Here is a 26313-nt window from a genome sequence, read left to right as displayed (position 1 = left end):
ATGGAGCCTGTGCTAGCCCACACCAGTAGCCTCTGCACTAAATAAATATATAAGGACAAGCTATAGACAATCTTCCAGTCTTGGGAATATCTGTATTACTGATCTGACAGCTCATTAGTAATTTATTGTGATTTAATATACAGATGTTCGCATAAGTAGCAGCCAGTAAATCAGGGTTTATTGAATTAGCCCAGAGGTATTTTAAGAGAATATAATATTTATTCCCTATTTACAGCAATACAGGTTTGCATTAAGTCATCGTCAGACTTGCAGCAAGACAAAGCCTACAGGGGTATAGTACACACAAACACATGGCCTTTCTGCTTTAGTTTCCTCCCTGTCTTTCCCCAAAGGGTTTCTTTTTAATGGTCTTCTTTCCAAGAAGGGTTTTGAAAAGCCTCAAGGAATAGCATCAAAGTGAATGTTAAACACATTATCAACAGAGCTGGGAGGATGGAGAAAAGACCAGTGCTAACTGGTCAGAGGATGGAGACTGCAGGGCAGCGAAAGAAAGCAGCCGGCGCATAGGCAGATCAGCAGCAGAAAGGATGCTCTGCCAAGAAGCCATTGGTGCCGCATCAGAGGCAGGAGCAGGTTATTATTTTTCTGGCTGCATGAGCATTCACCACACTTGCTATAATTCAGCAAGCAAAAGAGAAAAAGTCCTGACATTTCCTTCAGTATTAAAGAGAAGGAATGTTAATCTTGCTCACAGAAATAAAGGTAAATGTTGAATTCTTATGTCCCGTTTGACTGGTTTCTTGCTGTATTAGAATTGTGGGAGATTTTTATGAGCCTAGGCAGCATTATATGTAGCAACAGAATACTTTGTAGAAATAATTAAAAACAAGCTCGAATATGGGAAAAGAGATATTTAGTTACGTGCACACACCACCAGCCTAGATATCTGCTGGGCAGTTCAGATGCCAACCACAGAAGTAAGACTTCTTAATGCCCTTTAGCATGTCATGAAAAGCTATGTTGGCTAGAGGCCAGAAGTTCAAGGACGGCTTCTAATGAACAGAACAGAGCAGGTTTTAGTTGTCCTTCTCTGAAGTACAACACCCCAGCACTGAGAGATGTCAAGATGAGTTGGGTCTGCTCCAGGAGGTGCATGTACATGGGTACTCCAAGCTTGCATCCCTGCTAGCGGTCAGGCCACCTGTGGAAAGCATCCCACAGAAATCTCATTTAGAGGTACAAGAGAACTGGGAATGGTGGATGAGCACAAGCTCTCGGGTTTCTGCAAACACTCTCTGCTCCCCTGGAAGCAGAGGTGCTCAGCAGACATGGCCGTGGCAGTCGGTTCATTACCTCATGGTAGCATGGGAAGGATGCTGGTTTCTTCCAAGCCCGAGTTTAAAATAAACTTTCCGTTGCAACTCTAGTGCTGACCTGTACTCTAAATAAATTTGCTGGTCAAACAGGGTCTGATGAAGTTTCCTGATGCCGGCCACAGTTTCACTAGCAGTGTCTTAGCCTAAGGAATTCCTCTTTACCCCCAAGATATTTCTGGTGTGGGGAGGAGGAATTAGATAAGACAGCAAAGCCACTAAAGCTTTAATGTGTCACCTCTTCCACTGATAGGCCTTATGAGTACATTAAAAGTATCGTTTAGTACAATTTCCAAACACCCATGTGTCACTGGGTAGGTAAAGCATCATTATCTCTTGGGCAGCTGAGGCAGAGAAGTTAATTGACTTTCTGTAAGGTCACACAGCAAATCAATGTCAGAAAAAGGATTAGATTCAACTTCTTTGGTTGGAGAGACAGATGTCTAATCCACTAGACCATAAAGGCCTCTGCCCAGGCAACTGACTTAACTCCTAAATCTCATTTTACTCGTGTGTTAATTATATCAGTTTTACCTAGCTCACAGGGTTGCCCTGAAGATGAATTAGTTGATTGCTATTAGTGAACGTTAACCAGTGCTTTGACAATGTCAAATACTGTAGGGTGGAGTCTATTTATGGCAACTGTCTCATGAAGGCATAGTGTCTGAGTACATGTAGCTATCAGATCTTGTATCGTGGAACAGATAAATGCATTAATCTGCTGCCCACTAGTCACTCGGCTGTGAAAAAAACGTACTATTTTTAGATTAAGTAGAGAGTCTAATGAATATTCTGAAAATAATGAGATCCCCGAGCTCACGAGCAGGGGAGAAACAGGCCTGGCATTTATTCCTGATGAATTCAATTTGACCGTGAAGATGGCTAAGGTTCTTCACCGTAGATCAAAAAGGGAGCTTGCCGACTGTTTGTGAGAAAACAGCACTAGGTACAATTTGTAGCATCTGTAGAAAGTAGTTACAACGGTTTATGTGCATCTTGCTTTTTAACAGCTCAAACTGAGTCATAGTGTCTGCTGTGGTCTTTGATAAAGGAAAGTGCACAGGCTATTTCTGTAGCAGGAGGCATGCTCAAATTACCTTCCTCTAAGAAGGCTGGTGAAGTCAGAGTAACAAGAAAACAGTAACTTCACCAGTATCCCAGGATTTTATTACAGCTCTTAACATTAAGGCACTCACTGTTCACAAACTATCCATGCACCTGCAGCTGGTGAGAAATTTCTCCAAAAAAAGTGTTTTAAGAAAATTCCCCTGATGGTGACATTTCCCCGACAGTACTGAGATGAAGGTGTCTACAGGGGGTTTCTTGATTTTATGCTTCCTCCCCTTAGCACCTGTGAAGCTGCAGGAGAACTGCAGGGATGGAGGGAGAACTTCAAAACAGCATCCTCCTAAACAGGCTCTAATTCATGTTTAGTAAAATGTGATAAAGAATGTATTCAGCCTCTCAAAACCTGTGGGTGAAAGTCTTGTATGAGAATATAATTAAATGAATAATAAATAAAGACAAATGTTAGTTTTAGGAGACTTTTAAAAGGAGAAATGGCTTTTCGGTAGGTTTTCCTGGGTTGCTCCCAGGGAGAGCTGGAACTGCAATCTCATGTGGAGCAGCAGAGCTTTTCTGTTACTCATCTTTGTCAGCTGGCCAGAAGAGGATCCTGAGTCCATTCATGAGAGCAGAGACAGGCAGCAGGGCATAGGCGTCTAGCCTGAACTCATTTTCCATACAACCTTTACAGTGAGTGCAGGAGGTGAAGACCACCTAATGGTATTGATGTCATTTACCTCTAGTTTCCTTGAAATCATGGACCCATGGCTAGTCGTGAGGCTGCATTGTTTAAAAAATACAGCCTTTTAGCTCAGAAGTTCTTAACTTTTAGACTCCTCACTGAAACATACTTAAAAAATCATAGGGATTCACTAGAGCCATGAGACTTCCCTAAATTCCCCCAGATCTGCTGTGGCTTGTACCTGTTCTGTGACATGGAAATGCTCTGCTGCAGAATGAGCAGGGTGGTTTTGCCCATATCAAAAGCCTTGCATTGACAGCAAAGCCTTGGAAAATGGACAGAATGGATCTGTCACAATTTTAGATAGACAAATATTTCACAGTTAGTTGTTTAGGCTCCCTTTATGACCACTGAAATGTAACAAGTACTTCTGTAATGCGGTTCATTAGAACTATTTTTGATAACTGCCCAAAGATGAGATCAATCATATTTTAGAAGTTTCTACTTTTCTGCAATACTAGCTCAGATGTAGATAAATATATTGTACCCTGGTCAGAGTAACTTAGAGATCCGTTTTTCTCTACACCACTAGCTCAGAAATACACGCTTCTGTTGTATTTTGTTCAGAAGAAGCAGTCACTGCTGTAGATGAGTTAGGTGTTAAATATATTGGTGGTGAGCTTTTGTATCTCTCTTATGTACTATTTTAGCTATTTCTGCTGGAAGTCCCATTTTTTCAAAGGATCTTAATAAAACAGTCAGTAGGGCTCTTCAGCATAGAGACAACTTCACCGTTTCTGTAAGCATCTTGTATGAGCTGTGCTGTTCCTTCTGCACTGAGTGAAGTTACACCAATAGATATTTATGCCTTCTCACAAGTCGTGCAACATAACCTGTACTTATTTCAAACATGTACGTATAGCAATATAGACACCTCTTTAATCCAGCATTTTGATCAGTCTGTGCTGTCAGCAGCTTCATCCTTGCACTGAGTCCCATAGTCTGCATGGAGCAATGCAGCAAGGAGCTCCAAAAAGGTGTCAAAGAAAATACTGTAATATTCAAGTGCTTCAGAGCTCTAAGAAGCCTTTCTTAAACAGAAATCTGCTTAGAAATTAAAACATAGGCTCCTGAATCTGGACTGTGTGGTGTGGGTTTCTGCAGCAGCTACTGTTCTGGGATCCCAGTCTGCATCGGAACTTGCAAATAAACATGGCACTAACTTCTTGCTTGTCTGCTGGGTTTCCCATAGAAGTGACAGCTGTCAGTGTGACGAAAGGAAAAAGAGCCCTTTCTGAGAGCTCCCTGAAATCATCAGATCAGTCAGTTTTTCTTCACTCATTACAATGACACACATTCAGGACTTTCCGGAAAAGGCTAGAAAAACTATGTTAGTATCCTCTTTAAGTGTTTGCAGTTGCTGTCGTTAATTAACTTTTCGAAGACTTTGTTGCCACGTATACATGATTACTGTTCGCACCGAGAGAATTTTAAAAATACGTTAAAAACACATCCAGTCCTCCGGGTGTGTGATGGCTTCCCTGTGAAACACTGCCCAGCTCTCAGTCAGTCACTTCCTACTTCTGGTCACCACCCCCCGCCCTCCTTTCAGAAGCCAGTGAGTTTTTCCCCCTTAGGCTTGAAACAGAGCAAAAAAGGGAGGTCAGAAAGAACAGGGCATTTGCCACCTGATCTGAAAAAGCTGTTGCCTTCCCCATCTGTCTCAAGCCAGAGGTAGCCCCAGGCTGCAAACTCTGCTGACGTGCAGCAGCCAAGGGCTAGGCAGGATCGCCTCTGATGAAACCCTTTTTGTATCTGTAAGGAGTGCTTCCCAGGAGCAGCAGCAGCGGCTTTCATAGCAGCTGCAGAGAGCCCCCTTGAGCAGCCACAGCTGAAAGGCTGTGAGCCGCTGGCCCAAGGAGCAGCCTCTTCATCAGGAGGTGGCCCATGCACTCCGGCTTTCTGGGGAGGAAAAGCTCAACTGGTAGTGTTTTCGAGCTCAAGGAAACAAAAGTTCAGGCAAGGGAAAGAGTTGGCATGGAGATACTCAGCCGTGATTTTCTGTTCTATCTCACCTGAAAGAGATCTAGACACAATTGTGGTGGAGCGGCATGGAGATGTAGGTGCTTTGCTGATGGTATGGACATCAGTGTGCGTTTCCCACTCCGGAGATTTCAGCCTAAATTTAAAGGCTGCGCAACTGCCTGATTATGGGAAAACGGTGATTCAATTTTCAGTGGTGGAAAACAACATGCAGAGCCTCTGTGCTTAATGTACTTAAGCTTTCAAATGACCCTTGGGTGCAAACCTGCAAAGACATTGCTGGGCTCATGGTGCCCCAAAAGTTGCAGTGAGGGCTTACGGTTGCCATCTGTGGATGACGGGTTTGTGCCACCGGTAAGTGGGATATTATTTGTAAATGGGACAAATAGGTAAATACTGCTTCACCTCTCTACAAGCCAGGTTTTTATAAGCTGTTATTTTCTAAGGTGGCTGTTTCCATGGCTTGTAGGCATTTCATAAATGTTTCTGAAATCGTTCTCACGATGCTGGTGTGAGGTTGGTAGGTCTCTGCCGCCTGCATTTTGTAGGTGGGGATAAAGGAGGCAAAGAGCAATTATAGTCTCTTCTGAGCAAAGATAGAGTGGTTCATTACTTGCTTTTATTGCTTCTGTCATTATGGGTCCCTGGGTTCAATTAGAGCCTCCCAGTGCTGCTGCAGCAGGTTAATGACCAACTGACTCGCCTGGGTTTTTTGCAGGGGGGCAAAATGCTGCAAAACATTGCTGAAAGTTGAATTTCATTTTCCAGTCTGGCAGCTCCTTTATGCCACCTCAGTCTCTCATGGGTCATGGAGTCTTCCCTCTACACTGCCGGATCCTGCGTTAACCTCCTCCCCTACACAGAGAGCCACGTTAGCCTGAGCCCAGCTTAGCCGGCTTCTTCAAAGGAAACAGTTGTCTCCTGTTGTCTTCCATGAGGAAACGGGAGGGAGGGAGGGAGGGAGGAGTGCGGAGGAGGAAAGCCTGAAGTGCCTTCTGGTTTTCCCTCCTTCCCCATCATGTCCACTGAAAGTCTCCTCACGGCCAGCCTGTACGAGCGGGTAGACGTGTTGCTGAAAGCATCCCAGTGCTAAATCTGTCAGCAAAGCTGGGATTCCTCCCTCCTAAATTTATTTTTCTGTAGAGTAAATATATACCGCTGAGCTGATCACTCTCACCCTCTTACAGTCAAGGGAAAGAAGTAGATATTTTTAGGCTCAGGTTAATCTCCTCCTAAAGCAGAGGACTAAAACAGGTCAGCTGATGGCCGTAGATAAGGAGATGTTTTACTCATGCAGAGGGAAGATGATGCCGCGTGCACCTTCTCCGTGACGGGAAGGGGTCGGTTCCCGATGAGGGGCCAGCGCCCAAGCGCTGTGGCGGACAGCGGCCGAACAGCTCACCCCAGAGGGGCTTCTCGAACCCGTCCCCGAGGCTGGGCAGTTTGCACCGACGGCCTCGGGAGGTCTGGTCCCCTTCTCTTAAATACGGGGCTGCGCCGCATCCCATGGCAAGAGTCTGTAGTCTGGCTTCTGAGATTTAGGTGGCTGCACCTCTGGTGTACGGAATAATGTCTAGTGATTGCAATCTCTGAGCAGTATTAAAGTGTTTGAATAGCGATACTTCAGCCTGCTGTCTCTACCTACCTATTGATTGCACAGTCATGCAGTGTTATTGATGTAGCAGTACTTCTGGGATTTGTAGATTTCTTCATTAGGGGACTGGTTCCAGAAACAGAGTTATATATTTAGTTCTGCAAGTAGTCCCAATCACTCTTCGCTGGTTTCAGGTCACACTGATTTATGAGTGAGGATGCTTCGAATGGTAAACTCAGCAGACAGGCCAGCTATGATGGGTGAGTTCCTGGTGCCACTCAAGTAGGTGGGAAGAACATCTGTTGATTATGGTGAGGTCACAGTTTCATTCTGTGATGTTAGATGTGGCCAAAAATAATCACATTTGTGAAGGCACACTCCACAACAAGGCCAAATGGAGTATTTTCTAGAATTCACTCTGCATTTCTCAAAAGAAATGCAGGTGATCCTCCTGGAGGAGCTGATTGCAATTGCTGATTCCATTAGTGAATGAACCACTGCAATCAAGATTGCTTAGAGAGTAAGGTACTATGCAAAGTGAATAATGGTGTCAGTCACACTTTGGAGGATACTTTTGTTTACCTTGCAAAAAGTAAATTAAATCTCGAACATCTTCCTCATGACCCTGCTGTTTTTTCTAATAAAGCAGTTAATATAGCTGCTTAATATTGCACTTGCAAATTCAAAGTTCATTAAATGTTGGTACAGCGCTCAAACTGGCTGACCGATTTGGAATTACCGTATGCCTGGCTTACAAAGATCAACATAGGGTTAGGAAGGTCCCAGGATATTTCAAATTTTTAAATGTCATCCCAGCACATCCTAGTGCTCTGTTGCTCTAGTCCTTTTGCAGCAAATATTTATACTGGCCATAACAGAAAAAAAGCAATTGTGTAGCCACCATTAAATGTGGTGTGAAATCAATTCTCAGGTTAGTTCTAGATTGAGACAGCTACCACTAAATCTGAAAATAAAGCAAGAAGCTGTGTTACAAATACTGACTGCAACTAGAGGAAGAAATGAGAAGAGGTGAATGAAGGAAGGCTTTGCCTGATCCCTAACGTCAGCTCTCAGGTGAGAGCAGGGACTTTGAGAAAATGACCTGGTGCTCTCTGGGACCTCGTAGCACCTGGATGTGCAACAGGCCAGCAGCAGACCCTGTTTAGTCACCCCTTTCAGTCAGCTCGTGGCAGGCATCCCACAACAACAGGTGGCAAGGTTTAGTTGTCTGTACCTGCATGTCTGTTGCCATTTGAGATGCTCTGGACTGCCCCATTGGAAAAGTTTTTCTTTGCTGTTTTTTTTTTCTGTTTTGCCGAGTGGAGCGTGAGGACCTGCTGTCCAATGACACACAGCTCAATTCAGTGTGCCATGCCTGATTTTTAGTCAGGTGCCTATATTGTCAGATTTCACAGCAAGGAGTCTGTCCTAGTGCTTCGGGAATAGATGCACCGTTCTGATTGCTGCCCCATGGCCACTTGGGCGAGCAGAATGAAGCAGGGAAGAGCTGACGCTGTCACTGGCGATACTGCCTGCACCTCTTTAAGAGGCATCACTCAAATTGCTGTGCTGCCTCCACAGTCATCCTTGAGAGACATTCTGTATTACTCTGCACAGCTCCTAGCTCAGGGATCTTCTTAAATGGTGTGATAGCATCCCATGAAGGTACTGCATCTGAGCGAATTATCAGGACAACCGTTCATTAGTATTCATCTTACATTCATCATTGGTGTGACTGTGATTTAGTGTACCAGCTTGCAAATAGTCAGTTTATTGTATGAAAGCAGTCAGCAGCCTTGCCTATGCTAATCATGAATCACATCTCCAAAATTACAAAGTTGCTTTCTGGCAAAATCGTACAGGATTTTTGGTGTTTGGTTTGGGTTTGGTTTTGGTTTTTGGTTTTTTTTGCTTCATGTTTTGGAGTTCTAAGTTGGATCACATTTAGAGTTTTCCTCCATGAACTGGAACTTCTAAAATTAAGCAGGACCTTCTACCTGTCACTTGCTTTGAAAAGCTGAAGAAAACGGCTTTTACAAAACTATGTATCTCAAAATGAATTTCACAGGCATCTTCAGTTCTGTATGTCTCACCACCTCGTGGGTACAGTCTGTGATTCCATTTAATTTCCAAGCCATAGACATTTCTATCACATTCCTATTCCCACTTTTTCCAGAGGTGACTTATAAATTACATTCTGAAACAGAGTCATTTTGACCTAACTAACTTAGGGCTTTATTTTTTTTAGTATCAGTATAGTATATTACTGTTACTTAGTAATGAAGTCTCTCGAGACCTGTCTAGCATGTTTTTCAGAACATCCTATTCTAGTCCCTGCGGAATCCAACAACAAGATCACATAAAACTCTGTATTGGGAAAATATATAAAATACTGTCTATGTTATGAAATTATATTTTTATTGTAACTTCAAGAGGGACAGAAATGATCATTTCAGAAAGACTGAACTTCCTACTGCCCATTGCACAGCCAATGGTGTCCTATTATTTTATTTCATCAGTTTTCATACAAGAATTTTTCCAAGACCATGAATAATTTCCTCCTTGGATGTCCTCCGTTGTTCCATGTAGATGATACCGTGCCATTCCAAAAATGTTCATTCTGAGCATTTCATTTCTGCTCACATCAGGAGCATTGTGTCCCATTCTGAGCTCCCCAGTGCAAGAAAAATACGGACTTTGTCGAGCGAGTCCGACACAGGGCCACAAAGATCATTTAAGGACTGGAGCATCTTGCCTGAGGAGTGAGAGAGCTGGGACTGTTCAGCCTAGAGAAGAGAAGGCTCAGGGATACCTAGTCCATCTGCATAAATACCTGATGGAGGGAATGAAGAAGAGGGAGCCAGGCTCTGTTCAGTGGTGCCTACTGACAGGACAAGGGGCAATGGGCACAAGTTAGAAGATATTAAATTCTGTCTGAACACAGGAAAACATGTTTTTACCGTGAGAGTGACCAAGCACCAAAACAGGTTGGCCAGAGAGGTTGTGAAGTCTCTATCCATGGAGACATTAAAAAGCTGACTGGACGTGGTCCTGGAAAACCTGCTTTCGGTGTCCCTACTTGAGCAGGGGGTGGGACTGGATAATCTCCAGAGGTGCTTTCCAGCCCTAACCATTCTGTGGTTCTGTGTGATGTGAATTTGTAATCCCATGTGTTTATGGTCCGTGGCACATATTTAAAATCATGCATGCTGTTTATCCATGTGCTGTAAGCTCATGCCAGTTTAAATGATCAGCCTCAGTTCTGATAATATCAAGTCGCTAAAGTAATTTCCATGACCCTCAAGTTCTTCCAAGAACAGCAGAATTCATCACACTATGGCAAAGTCTTCATTTTATGCTCTTAATCATTGAATATGTGAATACATTTCTCTTAGTATTTAAATTGCTATTTTACTTTAATAACTTACTGTTATAAAAAGCTATTTCCCCCTAGACCCAATCCATGCATATTTAGTACCATGTCTTGTCATTTGTATATTTAAAATTACATTTTTACTTGATCTCTTTTCCACTAGTTCTTCCTATAGTGCGATCTCATTTGTACATCGATTCATTCTTATCATCTCAATTTAATGGGAAATTCCAATTACAGAGCTCAAATCAGACCTCAGTTGCATAGACGCAACCATTGACAGATGCTTTGTAGTGAGTTAAGAAGTATTCGTGCACAAACCAGAATAAACCCAGCCTGACTCTTAGGATTCAAGCTGGTACCTGATGGCTTAGTAGAAGCACTGGTTTACAGCCTGCAGAAGTCTTTGAGAAGTTGTAAATCTCTGTTGAGTTGTCTAACAGCCTCTAAGTGAGTCAAATACGTTAATGGATAGATAAGATGGAAAGATAGATATTTGTATGTGTATTCAGATTGTAATTAGAGCTTCTAAAAAAGCTGGCAATTTAGGCACATCTTTCACAATCAACAGGCTTTGATGGGGATTAGCAATACTCCCAAGATTAGGCAGTCTGTTCATCTGTGGCATGTGCTAAATATCATGATGATAAAGGCTAAGAAGGTAACATCACAACTGTAATGAATAAAATAGAAAACGAGCCAAAAGTCGTCTTTCTACAGTATCCCTTTAAGTTAATTCAGCCTCTAACTAGCATGATTCTGAAAGAAAAGTTCCAGACACAGTTTGTGGATAAACGATTTGTTTAATTGTGAAATGCAATGTAAGCATGCAGGGGGGCCACCCATGCACACCGATCTCACATGTCACAGGTTGCCTTCGCTTAATTATGCGGGCACTTCTTTTATGACTCCCTGCGAGGTCTGTCAAAGGGTTTGGGGGGTGTTTTGCAGAGCGTCTCTGTTTTCCCAAATTATTTTATGCCCTGTCATATCCTGCAGATATGAAAACTTACTGGCAGACATCAGTGTTGATTTTTTTTTTTCACAGGTTGTATCTTCAAAAAATCAGTCCTAGAAATACACCTGGGCCCCACAGACTCAAAGTTTGGACTCAATCATCCGCATTTGGGTTTATTTGACTTAAGGAGCCAAGGAACACTTTTTTTTTTCAACTTCCCCCCCCCTGCTTCCCCCTAGAGTTTATTCCAATGCCAAGGACAAAGAAAGGGGAGAAGGAAGACTGTCTTTAAGTAGCCACAGGTGCCACCACTGCCCTGTGGCAAGTGAAGGCTCCCTGTTTGCGGGCCACTTGTCAAACATATGGGAGGATGCTGCACTGCTCCTACTGTTTCATTCACAAATGAAAACAAGGCACCCCTCAATGCCAAGGCAATTGGCAGGGATCCTCTAGGTCTTACCAACTGGATGCTCTGCGTTGTCAGACTTTGTCTTAATGTATTTCCTCCCTTTGGCTGTGGTCGCTCCCCTGTCCTTTGTCCACTGGTGTAAGAAAGACCATGTTGTGCTTTACTTGCCAGACATATGAGAGCAGGAGGAGGGTGGGAGAAAAGCAATGAAGATCTTTACCATTTTTATATTGTGTGGTGTGTTGGATGTAAGAATGTAGAAAAATGGATCTGCTATAAACACATATGAGAAGAAATTACTTATTTCATCATTCAGGTAGGTGATAAGCCTGCAGCCATTTATCAAATGTCCACTGGAAATAAATGTCTGTTGTCATTTTCTCACTCTTAGTAATATTATACCTCTCTGTAATTTTAGCTGTTCATCTCAACAGCTAACACTTTATTATTTCTTTTTGAAAGAGTAAGCTTAGGAGGGAAAGAATAATTTAACAAGGCTTTTCCCTTTCTTTGAAAAGCCAGCAAAATGATTGTAAAGAACACAAAATTAATTATTTGGATTCATAAAAAGAGAAGCAGCCCACTTGCTTGAAGTAGAATAAACACCAAACATTTTCAGTGTCTTTGAATTTGAATTTGTTTTTACAGCAACACCAGCAGCGTTCTCCCAGCTTGCTAACCCAAAGCCTCTACTACATTTTTCTACCACCCTTTGGGAGACTCCTTGTCTGTCCTGTGTGTACCAGGTGGAAGCTGTGAGGGCTTTATCCCTTATCAGCAGTAAGCCTTTCTTAGAACTCTAGAAAGCATGGGCTGAAGTTCTTCAGTCCTTCAGTAAGCGTGGCTGGTAGGCAACCTACTGGAAGCTTTACATAAGTGGAGGAAGGCTTTTACACAATTCGGTAAGACCAATAATACCATCTCTCCACTAGCAACTGCTCTATCCCAACAGCAAAATAACATTATTCTAGACTACTCCCACACTTTCAGCTTTCAATATGACTTGTGCCTAATTATACGGCATAGATTATCAGCAGCAGAGCTGGAGCTTCTGGTAGTTAAGTTTGGGATAATTAGAGTTTGAGGTTTCTGGAAAGATGTGGCAGAAGGTCTGAGGTAGGGAGACAACTATCTATCTGCTACAAGTACACAGGTTTATCTGCCTGGAGGTTTTATCTAAATGACCATAAAAGAGATGGTCAGTGGTTCAGCTGCCACATCAAGGTGCATGGGGTGGCCTTTTCCTGTCAGAGCTGTAAGTTTCTCTCAATGATGCATACGCACTGAGAGGGTGGCTGTATATTTTTACATTCACATTCATGTTTTGACATTTTCTCAATTCTTCTCTTTCTCTCAAGGAGTTTTAGACACCCAGAGCCCATAGTGAGGAAAAGAGGCACTAAGCCAAAAATCTTATATTACAGCTTTTTAAAATACAGACCATGCTTTCTTCTGTTTGCGTGGAAGGTAGATGAGATATCATATATGTGATCCTGCACAGCAGATTATCTCTAGAATGGGGTAAACTCATGTTATTCCTAATGTGACAGTCTTCTTTGGAGGGTGGGGGGGAAATCTCTGCAGGCTGCATCGGTTTGTGCTGGGCTCCACAGGGACACATCTGTTACCCTACTGTGTCTTAAAGCCCTGGCTATAACCATGCTGCTCCTGCACAAGAACCTCTTCTAGCTGGACTATTCTCCATTCTCCCATAGATAGTCTACTCCTGGCCAAGCAGTGGCACAGCTCTCTGTCTTCTGGCCTCGCAATAGATATTTTCCTATGAGAGAGGACCTGCAGGCTGGAGACTTCCTCCCAGACTGGCCTCAAGCTCTGTTCTTGCCTGCCTGAGTGCCCTCTATTCTCTACCATCTGGCGTGGGACAGGCAACCTTCCTTCCCTGCCTTGGTTTCAAAACAAAGGAGCCTCACAAAGTATCGCTTGGGCAAAGCTGCGAGATGTGGGTGAAGTTTTGGCACCTTCTGGCCTCTGAATTACAGATATTTTTTTAGAGGAGGAGGTTCTGGGCTTCTCCAGAGTAGGAGCCTCCAACCCTGTACCGATGCATGTGTTTAAGTATCCAGTAAAGGCTGCAATTCAAAGACACTGGTTTATTTTAGGATCCCCAAGGCTAGGCAAAGCAGAGAACTAAAGCGTCTGAATAGTTGTTAAGCCTTGCAGGCCTATGTTCCTGTGTGGTCGCAATTTCAGTGGAATTTGGTTACAGTGCTCTCACCAGGAAGCTTCTAGTCAGGCTGAAATATTGTGTGTTGTTGGCAGAAAACAGGACAAACCCAATTATCCCAGTGCCTGGCATCCTTGCAGTAACAGAGAACTGCTGAGGTGGGATACATCTGGATCATCCCAGCAAGAAGTCTAATGCTTTTTTGTTGCATGGGAAATAACGTACGTAAAAATCAAATTCTCTGGCAAACAGCCTGCACAAAGCCAACATTCACTGGGGATATCTGCACATAAATACTATATACCAGATAAGCATTTAAAAAGGAGGGCTTTCTGCAGTACCTTTTTAAATGGACCCATCTCCTCCCCCTTGCCTTCTCCAGATCTGGCTTCAGAATTGTTTACAACATGTTGTGAACTTGTAATCATCTCTGAGATGAGAAAGTATCTCAGCTCTAAAGGGAAGGTGAAATTCTATCAGGTTTTGTGATGCAAATATTTTGCAATAGGGAAGACATCCCTTCTTAGCCTTTCAAAGCGGATCATGAGATGTAATTACAGTAATTTTACTGCACAGCTACAAATATGAGTACATGGAAGGTGTGTGGGCAGTCCTGCATGGCTAACAAGGGGTGGAGGATTTGTAGTTCCTCAACTTCCAAACCCTGGATCAGTGCCAGCCCTGAATGCAGCAGCAGTTGTCAGATGTGTGACAAAAAAGATCTCATCCCATCATTATCTTTCTAATGATGGCAGTCCGTAAGTTTTTTCTCAGAAAAATGGTTTAATTACCACTCCCCCATCCCTCAGTTAGGAATTTGTGTCCTGTTCTTCATCTGAATACACCTGAAACCATCTTTCAGGCACTGAATTTTTCTTTTCATTTTGTCAGTAGTACAAGAAATTTACCCTGGTTTTAGATTTCTAAAACTTAGTATCCATACTCAGTGCTTGAGTCATGTCTCAGCTTCTTGTCAGTGAAGTTGAGCTCCTTAAACTTCAAATCATGACTTCTTTTCCGGGCTCTGGAGATACTTGTGACCCTCTTTTGAACTCTCTCCCCCTCTCTATCCTCGTTATTTCCATGTCTTTTCTGAGGTGTGGACAACAATGTACGAATAACCATAAATGGCCAGACCGAAGGTGTACCTAGCCTAGTGTCCTGCCTCTGGCAGCATGTCCCACAGATGCCATGGGAAGATTAACAGCAGCCAAAACGAGATGCTGCTTTCTTCCCTGCTACCTGCTCCAGCATCCAAATGATCTGCTGCTCATTATGCTACACACCTCTGCTCTTAACCTGAACCAGGATCGCTTCCCATTTTCTGATTGACGTTCCTGGTTGTATGAACCCAGGGAGCACTTTAGCATGTTTCTTGCCACTGCAGTGCCTCAGCAGCTCATGTTGACCCACCGCCTGTGAAAATGTTTAAGTCCTCCATGGAGCTGCAGCTTTCCAAGACAGCTGACAGGCTCTATCAAATGAAACTTGCATTCTGTTGGGGACAGCACACATGATCCTTCAAGTTAATCTCTTGCCCTTGACTCTCAAGTCTTTATCTGGAAAGCCACCATGTGTTGCCTCCTGCACAGATCACATTGAACTAGGATGTGAGTTTTTCTAGAAGAGAACATTCTACACCTCCAACTTAAAACTTATAGAGTGCAGAAAGTGAGATATTAGTATTTGACTTTAGGCTGCTTCTCACTCTACCTGCATTTCACCTCCTATTTGGAAAGTAAGCCTTGCCTGCTTTCCAGAAATTTTAGTACAATGGACTCCAGCCTACTGTAACATGTCTGCAGTAATGTTATGTGAAAGCTTTCAATGATCAGGGTGCCCTAAAAAGTGTGAGATTTACTTATATTAAATAAAAAATAGATTTAAATGTATAGTTGGCTCCTGGATTTTTCGAGACTTTATCCGCAGAGAAGGCTTAAAAAATAAAACCAACATTGACAGTCTTTCTAAAAGAAAACTGAGATTCCCTGGTAATGACATAATTACTTCAGGTGTTAAGGCACTAAAAATAGCAATGACGTTATAGAGGAAGGAATAAGTTGGCAGTACTACTGCCACCTTTGTTGCCTAGGACTTCCAAATGAATGCGAGAGAAATCTTACCACAATCACGTCTCCAGGTGTTTCCACACCACCGCCTGTTCACTCTGTCATGCACAAACTTCCCCCCTCCTGCTCTCCTTCATGCAATCTCTCCCCTGAATCCTATCTCTGCTCTTCAGCATCACAGGCGCTCACATCCCAGGTTCCTTTAGCTACAGCCGTCCTCTGCTCATGAGACCTGCCCCCTCATCCATGTACACATATCCCAAAATCAGCACGCACACACCCCAGACCCCCGCACTTGCTCACGATGTCACTTAGTATTTTATCCTGGAGGAGGGACGAGACACAGAAGGTCCCTGTTGTCCAGGCCCTTAAGCTGTCCGAGTCTTTTTGAGGGGGAAAATCAGCAAGATGCCTGTTGCACCTTGCTGAGATTTAGGAGCTGCCAGATAGGTGAGTATGGGTCTGAGCTGCTCTTTCCCAGATCGAATGGTTGTGATGGATTGTATTTATACCACCACTGTTCCAGCCTTTGACAAACCATCCCACACATCTGTTATATTAGAAGGCTTCAATCTAATATTTTTTGAGCTGGGCATATGGGAACATGATTGTATCATGTTTATTTCTTTTCCTCCATTCGCTCTCACTCCTCCATTCTTCCCTCTCCCCACCTTTTATCGTTTAAGGATCCACTAAAATACTACACGGTGTTTTTTACTCATCACCATCTATTTTTCCCCTTTGTCGACAGATGCGTACCCCAATTCTGAAGTAATCTACGTGTGGACTAATAGCACCACGACGTCTGTGGTGGTGGCTGAAGATGGTTCACGACTTAACCAGTACCACCTGATGGGACAAACTGTAGGAACCGAAAACATCAGTACCAGTACAGGTAGGGGGAATATTTCCACCCTATGGTTGCTGGTAGCTGGAGTAGGAGGGGAGATCCACAGGCTCCAGCTATTTTGCAAGGAAGCTAGGGAAGTGTCTATGGGAGGTGGGGTGCCAGGGAGATCCTGCGCAGATTCCTGGCTACTTAGCAGAGGCCCTGAAACACATGCTGGCTCTTGGCTACGTCGCAAGGCTGTTGCTGAAGGTGCGTCCAAGCCCCTGCTATCGAACAGGAGCACTGGAGAAGCCGCACGCAGCTTCTTGGCGACGACTTTTGCTGAGGCTGCCAGCACTATCGCCGGCTTATCCCCCTGTGGGAGGAACTGCCCCGGGAGGCAAACACCACCCACGCGTTTGATCCGTTTCAATCATCGCTTTAAAATGATTTACTTGATGAAACCACGCAGGGGGAGGGAGGGAGGGCAGGGCAGGTGGGGGCTGTGGCTGTGGCTCCGCAGCCTGTCCAGGCTGAGACCACGTGGCCGGAGAGGAGGCGCGAACCCTGAGGATTCCCGTTTCCTCCCGGGCCGCGAGCGGAGGCGCCAGATGTGGCAGCATTAGGGAGGCAAAGAAGCTTTAATCCCAAGGCCGGGCACCCACGTGAGCCGTGCCCCTCTGCTGCTTCAGGCTCCCACGCAGGGGCGGCCCCGGGAGCGCATTGGCGGGGGGGGGTCCCGGGGGGGTCGCGGCCGGGACAGGGTCACGTCACGTGGGCTCAGCAGGACAAGGGCTTAACCAGGTTACACAACGCGTTCGTTCGGGGAGTCATAGTGGCGTCCAGCGTGGGGGTGCTCCTCAGCCGGCAAAATAGCCTGCTGGGAAGGGAAGGGGGGGATTCCCAGTGCCACTGGTTGTGGGGTGCTTGGAGAGGGGAAAGGGGGCAGCCCGCAGCTTGCAGCAACGTGGCTGGGAGCTATTCCTGCTGCTAAAGCGTGACAGAGTCTTCTGGTGGTGTACTGTGTCCCCAGTGAAAAGCGATGGGCTCTGAACCGAAGACGGGATCATAGAGGAGAAGGTATAGGATGGAGTTAGGAGACTGTTACTATCCACAGGAAATGTAGGAGATGTGAAAGCAGGTACATGTACGCTGACACACACAGTTAGTTGGACTGAAAGATGAAGTGTGCGTAAAGATTCCTGCTCAAACTGTCCAGACACGGCAAACAAAGAAGGAGCCACTGAGCTTGCTGCTTATTCTCCAAAGAGGAGATGAAATGAGGGAAAGCTTGCCTCGAGCAGCACGGGGGAACTGCAAAACACAACCGACGTCTCCGTCCTATAGAGCCTTACGCCCTCCCTTGCCCATTTCAGGAGACACAAAGCTGTTGCTAAGGCAAAGATATCTAAAGTCCAGAGAAGCATATAGACAGAGGCAGAGCAGCCACCACTGCAGAAAAAAAGACAAGTACACTATCTCCCATCGAAAAGCAAAGACACTTTTTTCCTTACCAGTTTACCATCATAGCTGCGTTGTTTTCTGCAATGAACGGCAGCTCCCCTCTCGCCTTCATCGTTGCCAAGAAAAAGATCCAGAGGATGTACTGGGGCATCTCCTACAAGCTCGTTCTGCTTCTCAGAGCAAGAAAACCATCCAGCCCAGGCAGTGAGTGCTCCAGCGTGTCAGCTCCGGGCCACTTCCAGTTTGCAGCTTTGCCTGTGAAAGCTCCTTGTACTCCTGAGCCCAGGGAAATAGGGGACTCTTCAGAGAAATCCCAAAGTTTCTGCCCACTAACCACCTCCCTTCTGTATTTTAAGATTTAGGCTAATAAATGCTTGTTTTCCAATGTCAAGATTTTATATTAATGTCCCGGGTTACATCTGGGCTGGCTGGATTCTGATTGCAGGGTGGATCACAAAGAGCAGGACACAGATTGTGACTGGGGATTAGCAAAATACAAAAATCCGATTTTGCACAGGGAAAGCATCAGTCAGCCATGGATTTTCTGGACTTCATCAAGCTCATAGGAGGCCAGTAATCAGGGTTACTTATGAACGGCCGTCTAAGGCATTTCTTCCTTCTATTGAATTGTTGAATGTGAAAAAGAAAAAACAAATAGCTTGCACAAATCCAAGTGTTTGGATCTTTTGTGGTTTTTTTTGACACATAAGTCAAACTACACAGCCCTTGCAGTTGCATAGGCAAAATGTTTATGTATGTCATAGGAGATTTATGCTCTTCTTTCTAGCAGACTCTTTTTTTCAAATGGAAATGCCAGACCTGCTCCAATCCCTTGGGATTCTGATGATTTTGTAGGCAAGCTGCTAAGTTTAGCTGTCTTCTCAGAAAAAGATATCCTGGCACTCCTAAATCACTAGCCAATCTTGAAATTGGGAACACTTTAGCCATGACATAGAAAATAGCTTTGACATGTGCCACCCTTTTGGGTTGGTTTTTTTTTTTTTTTTGTGCTAACATCCTCAAATGTAATTCCCCAAAAAGAGAAGATATTTGACAACTCACACTGCTTCCAACCAGCCCGACATCTGTTATGTCCTAGTGGTGCAAGTGCTGAAGACAATCAGATGTGGAATTTGGGTCCTAGAGGATCTTGCTGCTTTCCACAAATGGTTGCCCAGTTCTGTTCTCCATACCCAGAATCTCTCATCACTAACTTGGGATCTGCAGTTCCACAAAACAAAACAAAAACCCACTCTTGTATCTTCTGCCAGCTGGAGCCTGAGCTCTGAAATATCCAAAGCCTAAATAATAAAAGAAGCATTCAACCCTTCATTTTGCACCAAATAATTCTGATCTTTCCTTGAGATTGATCTGTCCTGGAGATTACTCTTTCCCCTGTATCACTACAAAAAGGACACAGGCATCTCTCGTGGGCCATGATGGGCATCAGCATGGTCAGGGATGGTGGTGTTCACAGACCTAACATCAGGATCTTGCCAGAATAGTTGTTGATTCACCTGAGTCCAGGTATATCCAGTAAACAAACAAGCCTGGGGCTCGTCCAGCCTTATTAAAATACACTGTTGAATCCCAGCATAATGGCAATGGAAGAATGCATGTAAGATCCTGCAAAATTTGTAAGCATGATCTCCAGAACTCTGTCATCTAGATACCAAAAAAATACTGTAGCAGTTTTTAAAGCATAAAACTCCGCCCCCCCCCCCCCCCCCCGAACTTAAGACCAGCAGCAGCACACTAGCATAGCTCTGTGAAGAAATGCAGCCATTCCTGCTCTAGGGCTTTTCTTCAGTGCTTGCTAAATTTGTTACTAAAATCGTTTTGTGCAGTGATGGGTGGACTCCATCAGGAACAGGATTCTCTTTTAAGTGCTACATAAACCTATAACAAAAATTAGCTCTTGCTCAAGAAAGCTTATGGTCTAAGGATAAACAATAGCCTTACAGAAGTAAAAGGGAGCTTTGCAACTCCAACAGAGCCAGGATTTTGCTCTATATAAACAAAAGGCCAACTCAGGCAGCTTTTAGCTTTACTTTAAGCAGTGGTTCCAGGGCATTAAAAACCAAGCCATGAGGTTTTCTTAAGCCTTAAGTCTGATGGAGGAAGTGTGCCTAGTGTAGGCATTTTTGGAAGGAACAGCATGGGAAATTGGAGAAGATACAGGTTGGAAGAAGAGCAAGTACAAAATCGAGGTGATATTATTTCAGTGGAGACAAGAGCTTTGATACATTAAAGAAAATGATAAGGTAAAAATCAGCTGCGGAGGGCCATCAAAATGTAGGCATTCATGTTCTGCATTTTAAAAAGGAAAAAAAGGGGTCCTGTTGCTTTGCTGAAGCTGTGTAGATTTTTTTTTTTTATTCCAGCTCCAAAAGCATACTGTCAAAATCAATAATGCACATCGTCACTCCTTAGCGAGCTGGGAAACTGTGACTCAAACACATCCCAGTGCAGTAGCAACCCAGAAACAGGTTACAGGCACATAGACCATGCTGCTCCTGGCATATTTTGTTGAGTAATCCACAAACTGAGTGCTCCTAAATAAAAGCAAGTGGGGTTCCTCCTGAAACCATAGTGTGTTCAGCATCCCTGGTTCAAAATTACACTAAATGGAAGGGAACTAAACATTGCTTGCCAGGGTTTTTCTCCCCAGTTTCACGGCATTCCCTGTCCATCTCCACATCCCTCTTCAGGGAACCATTTCACCAGAAAATCAGGCTCCAGAAGAAAGTCATAAATATTGAGGCAGGCTGTCAGGTAAGGTATTTCTGTGCTATTCCAGTCGTTCTGTCTAAAATCCTCAGCACGAACAAGATCTGTCAACTTCATCCAGAATAACGGAGCTCCCCTAACATGACATATCAGTGCAGCTATACCTGCAAAAGCCCTTTCACTCTAGGCTTGTTCTCCGCTAATTAGCCATATTGTCACTTAGAAATAATCTGCCAAATCTAACTGCTTGGCAATGCTGGCTGCAGCTCAACTCGGACTATTCACTCAAGGCAGAATCAGTCTGTTACACATTTTCCTTTTGTAGCTGGTCTGTAGAGGCTAACAGTCAAGTCTCACAACAGAGATTATAGCTGTATTTGTTTTATTCTTGGAGGTCAATATATCTTTCAGAACAGGTATTACTCTGATTCATCAATACCCAGCTGAATGATGCATGCTTTTAAATTAATTTGATATCAATGTGAGTGGAGATCTGTTAGGGCTTGAAGGGGTTGGTTGTTTTTTATTCTCACATTTTATTTTTACTCTTATTTTTCCTAGGCAAATAGTAGCCTGTTTTTAGCTAGCAAGATTTTGTCTTTGGGGAGCAGCTACCATCAATGAATAGCCTTCAGTAAAAACCGTATGGTTTTACAGGAACAGTCTGAAAGAACCAGTTAAGTTTTGATTTTTTCTGAAACATTAGGGAAGGTGACAGCTGGTCTGTCGATTTTGGAGTGCATTTTTTTTCGGCTTTTATTGAAATTCAGAGGACCTGACAAAAGCCAGATTAAGGCAATGTTGTAAATTTGGCATATAAAAAAGACATTGAATTTAGCACTGCTGTGGCAGCTTTCAGCGAATTCTCCATGCAGGCAGTACAATATTAATTGCACAAGTGAACAAGACATGGCACAATGCCTGTCCAGCAACAGATTATCTTTCCAAGGGCTAAAGTGTACCAAATTCTAGAAAAACTGCGTGCACTAGAGAGGTGTTTTTTCCTGGAGGAGCAATTTGATGGGTTTGGGTACTGAGACCAACAAGACCTCCCAGGATCCATGTGCAAAGCTGCAATTTTTGCAGCACCCGCACTGGGACAGGCAGTCCCTAAAGCATTGTGCAGAAGGAGTGTCTGGACCTATTCTCATTCTTGAAGGCTGATGGCTTGGCAGTGACAATTGCCCTAATGATGTTAAGTCCTGCTGCTAAATCAGGTTTCTAAGAGTAGATGGCCTTAATCATGACTCTGGTAAGACAACTGTTTGTAGGACTGAGTCAAAACCAGGCAGGACTGAGGCAGTGCCAGCAACTTGGATTTTTTCAGCCTGTGAACATCAAGACATCCCAGGTGCATGAAAGGACTGCAGCTTTTCAGTGCAGTAGAAGTGGTCAGCCGGTGTTTTCTGCTTTTGAGGACTGAATGCAAAGACTAGCAGATTCTAGCAGCACCTCTAGTCCTGGTTTTCACAGTGCAGAAATCAAGACATTTTTCATGCCATTAAGAATGACTGAATGGTATCCTTAAATGGGGGAGGGGGGAAATCTGGCCTGCTTAAGTCCCTAAATCAGTAAGCCTCCCTTATTTTACCCACATGCACTTTTTTCTCCTTCTAGGCGAATATACTATTATGACAGCCCATTTCCATCTGAAAAGAAAAATCGGTTACTTCGTCATCCAGACATACCTTCCTTGCATCATGACTGTGATCTTATCACAAGTGTCATTTTGGCTAAACAGAGAATCTGTCCCTGCTAGAACTGTCTTTGGTGAGTATTCCACTTTCTCCCAGCATGCGAGAAGGATTGGTCTGGCTTGTGGAAGTGATTTGCTGTAACAAAACCACTGTGCACTAAAGCTTATTTCTGCTCGAGATGTTCTAGGCATTCCCTTGTTCTCTTCCAGTTTAAACTCAAAATCCATTTAAAAACACTATCTGGGCTTTTTTGGTAAAGTTATGACAGAAATTGCTCAAGAGTCAATTGTATGAAGGTTAAGGACAGAAGAATCCAATTGGTGTGATTTGTGTTTCTTTTTTCCACTCAGGTAAAATACTGCATGATTTAGAACAAAAAAAAACCCCATACATATTATCATATTTACTGTATACTTTAGCTAAGCATCTGAAGCATTTCACTTCAAGACGTTTTGTTTATCTCTATTTTAAGATGTTTATCTAGGAGAACTATGCAGAGCTTAATTAGTGACAATTATCTCTATTACCATCAAACAAATTAATATGATTTTGCATTTAGAAAATGTATATTTACTACACAAGTTGTCATGGAAAAATCCTTCAGGGTCTCTTAAATTACTTGATTTATCACTAGAAGACTGCGGAAAATAAACAGAGTCTTAAGGGAAGGTTGATGAAATACAAAATTTTCACTAGATGAAAAATGAGGAGAGCCGGAACAGTTTATTATGTAAGAGTTCATTCCGCTGTTCTTAAAAGAGTCGTTCTTCTGTGCAAACCTACTGAAATCGGTCAGTAGCTTTGATCAAAAATCAGTTCAGCAAGCTGTATGGGGAGAATACAGGTACTAGCATCTCTTTGCTGACCGGTGGTAGCCATTCTAGGTTTACAAATCTGTAAGTGAGAGTGAGAGTTTAATTTTGTCTCTTGGGGGCATCCTTCCACAGGTGAAAGTAGTGGCAGCTCTTGTCACTTACTGGCCTAAGGGAAAGGAGGAGCTGCAGCCAAGGAAATCAATAATAGCCAACAATTTCATACATAAAATCTCCACATAAGAAAATAGAATCAGTAATCCTACTTTATTCTGGCAGTTACTGCTAAACAGTTTGCTCACTGATTTTATAATGTACCTCCTAGCGAGGGACACTCTATACATACCATGCATCAGTGTACAGGGATAAAATACCAGTGAGGTTTTGGTTTGTGTGACAGCTGGGTTTGTGTTACCCTTAAAAATACTTATTTAGATACGCTATAACTAGGGAAGACCAGAATACTACAGAAGTAACACCCGAGGTCAGAGGCTGGTATTTTATCCTGGTGAGCGAAGTATCTTACTTTTTCAGGCCATAATACACAAACACTGGCTGAGTTCGTGTGACCTTCTTAGGTATCATGCTGAATTGAGGCTTGCTCATAACTCATTAGGAATCTCTTAGGGCTGCCAAACTGATTGCTGCCTCTTCTTTTTTTTCCTCCTTCACAGGAGTAACAACGGTCCTCACCATGACCACCTTAAGTATCAGTGCCCGTAACTCTTTGCCAAAAGTGGCCTACGCTACTGCGATGGACTGGTTTATAGCTGTCTGCTACGCCTTTGTATTTTCTGCATTGATTGAATTTGCAACAGTCAACTATTTCACCAAGAGGGGTTGGGCATGGGATGGCAAAAAAGCCCTGGAAGCTGCTAAAATCAAGGTGCTTACCTTACATTTTTTAAATACCTAGAATAAAAAGCAGTTTCTCGGTGTAGCTCAAATAACTGAATGGACAATTTTCAGCTTCTTTGTGGAAAAGGTATTTAATTATCTTATGACATACTTTCACCTTCCTATTGAGGAATATTTGGAAGGAAATATGCTGCCGCCTTTTCATGGAGATGGACTATCAGTCTCCACCGTCTGTATGGAGTGGATTGTTTTCAGCAGGATGTAGAGCATTGAGGATATGCAGCATGGGATTTCAGTGACCAAACTTCTGATTGTCGCAGACATATGCTATGAAACATATCTCTGCAGAGCACTCCCTGGGCACTCTCCCAACTAAAGGACAAAGCTCACATTGAGCTCCATGAGACAGGGTCCCACCACAGTATCCTCAACTGAAAAGAGACGAAAAAGTGGTTCTATGAGAACATGAACTTTTGAGTTTCACACTGAAATGAAAATTTTGGAATAGGCTTGACTGCAAATGGTCTCGTAGAGAGAGCTCATATCCGCAGGCATCCCAAAAGAGCTGTACAAAGAGGGAGAGCTGGCAGGGGCGATGAGCCCTTCACCCCTCTCCTTGCTGCAGGCAGGAGGGTAAGGTTCACGTCCTGGCAGCTTCCCGTGGGGCGGCAGCCTTTGCGGGTGCAGGACCGTGTCACCCTGACAGGAGAAGCTGCTAATGCACACGCCAGCTGGGATGCAGGTCCGGCTGGCCGCTCTTAGCTTTCTGTGGCAATAGGGAAAGTTTAACCTGAGTAAAGGCTCTAAAACTGAGGCAGAAACAGCTGTTTGGGAGTCAAAGTCGGAATAGCCAACAGGCATTTGTTAGCATGATTGATTACAGTACTTATGTTTTTGGGTTAATATCTTGAGAACGTGTTTCCACTTTCTGTTCCTGTGGTGTAATGTTTTGTTCTTTACACTGCAGAAAAAAGAGCGTGAATTGCTGGGAAATAAATCAACTAATACTTACAGCACTGGGAAGATGACCCCCGCACCAAACATGCCAAAGGACTCAGCCCCATCTGTCATCTCAAACACTGCATCTGCTCCAGTGAAGTCTGCGGAAGAAAAGCCCACTGAAAGCAAAAAGACTTACAACAGCATCAGTAAGATTGACAAAATGTCCCGGATAATTTTTCCAGTGCTGTTTGGAACTTTTAACTTAGTTTACTGGGCCACGTATTTGAATAGGGAGCCTGTTATTAAAGGTGCCAGTTCTCCAAAATGAACTGAAGGACTCTCAAGCCACATGTGAGCCATACCTACAAAGCAGATGCTACCAAGGAAAATTTGAGATCCAGATGACTTTCTACATTTGGGCAATATTCTTCAGGAAGTTTTTTGCATGTTTAATAATATGTACAAATAATATTGCCTTGATTGTTTCTACATGTAACCTCAGATGTTTCGGAGACGATTATATTACTTACAGCAACAGATCTTTATAAAAGATGAGAAGACATTGAACATGGCTTCTTTGCTGCTGAGTATCTTGCATTGATAGTTTACAAATAAAATAAGTTATATTTTTTAACTGTTCGAGTGTACTACATATCGTGGTTTTTATACTTCAGATGTACAGTCATACAAATGTCGGCTTAACCTATATTTTACAGAAGAGCTCCACTGTTGTCATCTGATAGGTTACTGACTAACGCCAGTTGTAAATGTGCCAAATTACTAAGCGTAGGGCTATGTTTGAGCACCTTTACTGGTTATAGGTAGCACATTACTCCACAGATAAAACTACTCAGCCCAATTTTCACTAGAAGTTAATGCAATGCAGTAAATCCTAATGGGGCTATGCTGATTTTCACTGCTTGAGCCTCTGGCTTGCAGTGAAGTAACATAGGGAGCAGGATGCTACTTGTGTAAATAAAGGTGGTGGAATTTTTTGCCCTTAAAAGAAAATATGAAGTTTGTTTGCGTTTTGCGTTCCAAGGAATTTTCTCAAATGATTCTCAGTATTTATTCCAAAAATTAGAGGTATATTGCATGAAATTAACATAGATTAGGAACATATTTGTGCAAATAAAATTTTTAACAACAGCAGTAGAAATTTTTATTAGAGTAAAGTAAATGATGTTTGGACATTTTCCCAAGAAGAAGATTGCGTTATGTTGGCAGAGATTAACAGTACAGCATTACGGTAATCCTGAAATAATTATT

At 43.3% G+C, this 26313-nt stretch overlaps 2 protein-coding genes across 2 annotated transcripts in view; one reads left to right on the top strand and one right to left on the bottom strand.

Moving 5' to 3' along the window:
- The window catches only part of GABRB3 (gamma-aminobutyric acid type A receptor subunit beta3), a 205013-nt gene extending 186857 nt beyond the window's left edge, over positions 1 to 18156 (bottom strand). The window contains exon 1 of the mRNA XM_086609878.1: positions 18056 to 18156. Coding sequence (XP_086466004.1) covers positions 18056 to 18156 — 101 coding nt within the window. The remainder of the gene's footprint in view (positions 1 to 18055) is intronic.
- GABRA5 (gamma-aminobutyric acid type A receptor subunit alpha5) overlaps positions 1 to 25372 on the top strand; it is a 55414-nt gene extending 30042 nt beyond the window's left edge. Inside the window, exons 6-9 of the mRNA XM_009982921.2 lie at positions 16464 to 16607; positions 22353 to 22505; positions 23919 to 24130; positions 25070 to 25372. Of these exons, the coding sequence (XP_009981223.1) occupies positions 16464 to 16607; positions 22353 to 22505; positions 23919 to 24130; positions 25070 to 25372 (812 nt within the window). The remainder of the gene's footprint in view (positions 1 to 16463; positions 16608 to 22352; positions 22506 to 23918; positions 24131 to 25069) is intronic.
- The last annotated feature ends 941 nt before the right edge of the window (positions 25373 to 26313 follow it).

Source organism: Tauraco erythrolophus, chromosome 1, assembly GCF_009769465.1.
Source record: "Tauraco erythrolophus isolate bTauEry1 chromosome 1, bTauEry1.pri, whole genome shotgun sequence".
NCBI classification, from domain to species: domain Eukaryota; kingdom Metazoa; phylum Chordata; class Aves; order Musophagiformes; family Musophagidae; genus Tauraco; species Tauraco erythrolophus.
This window is presented reverse-complemented; position numbering and strand designations above follow the sequence as displayed.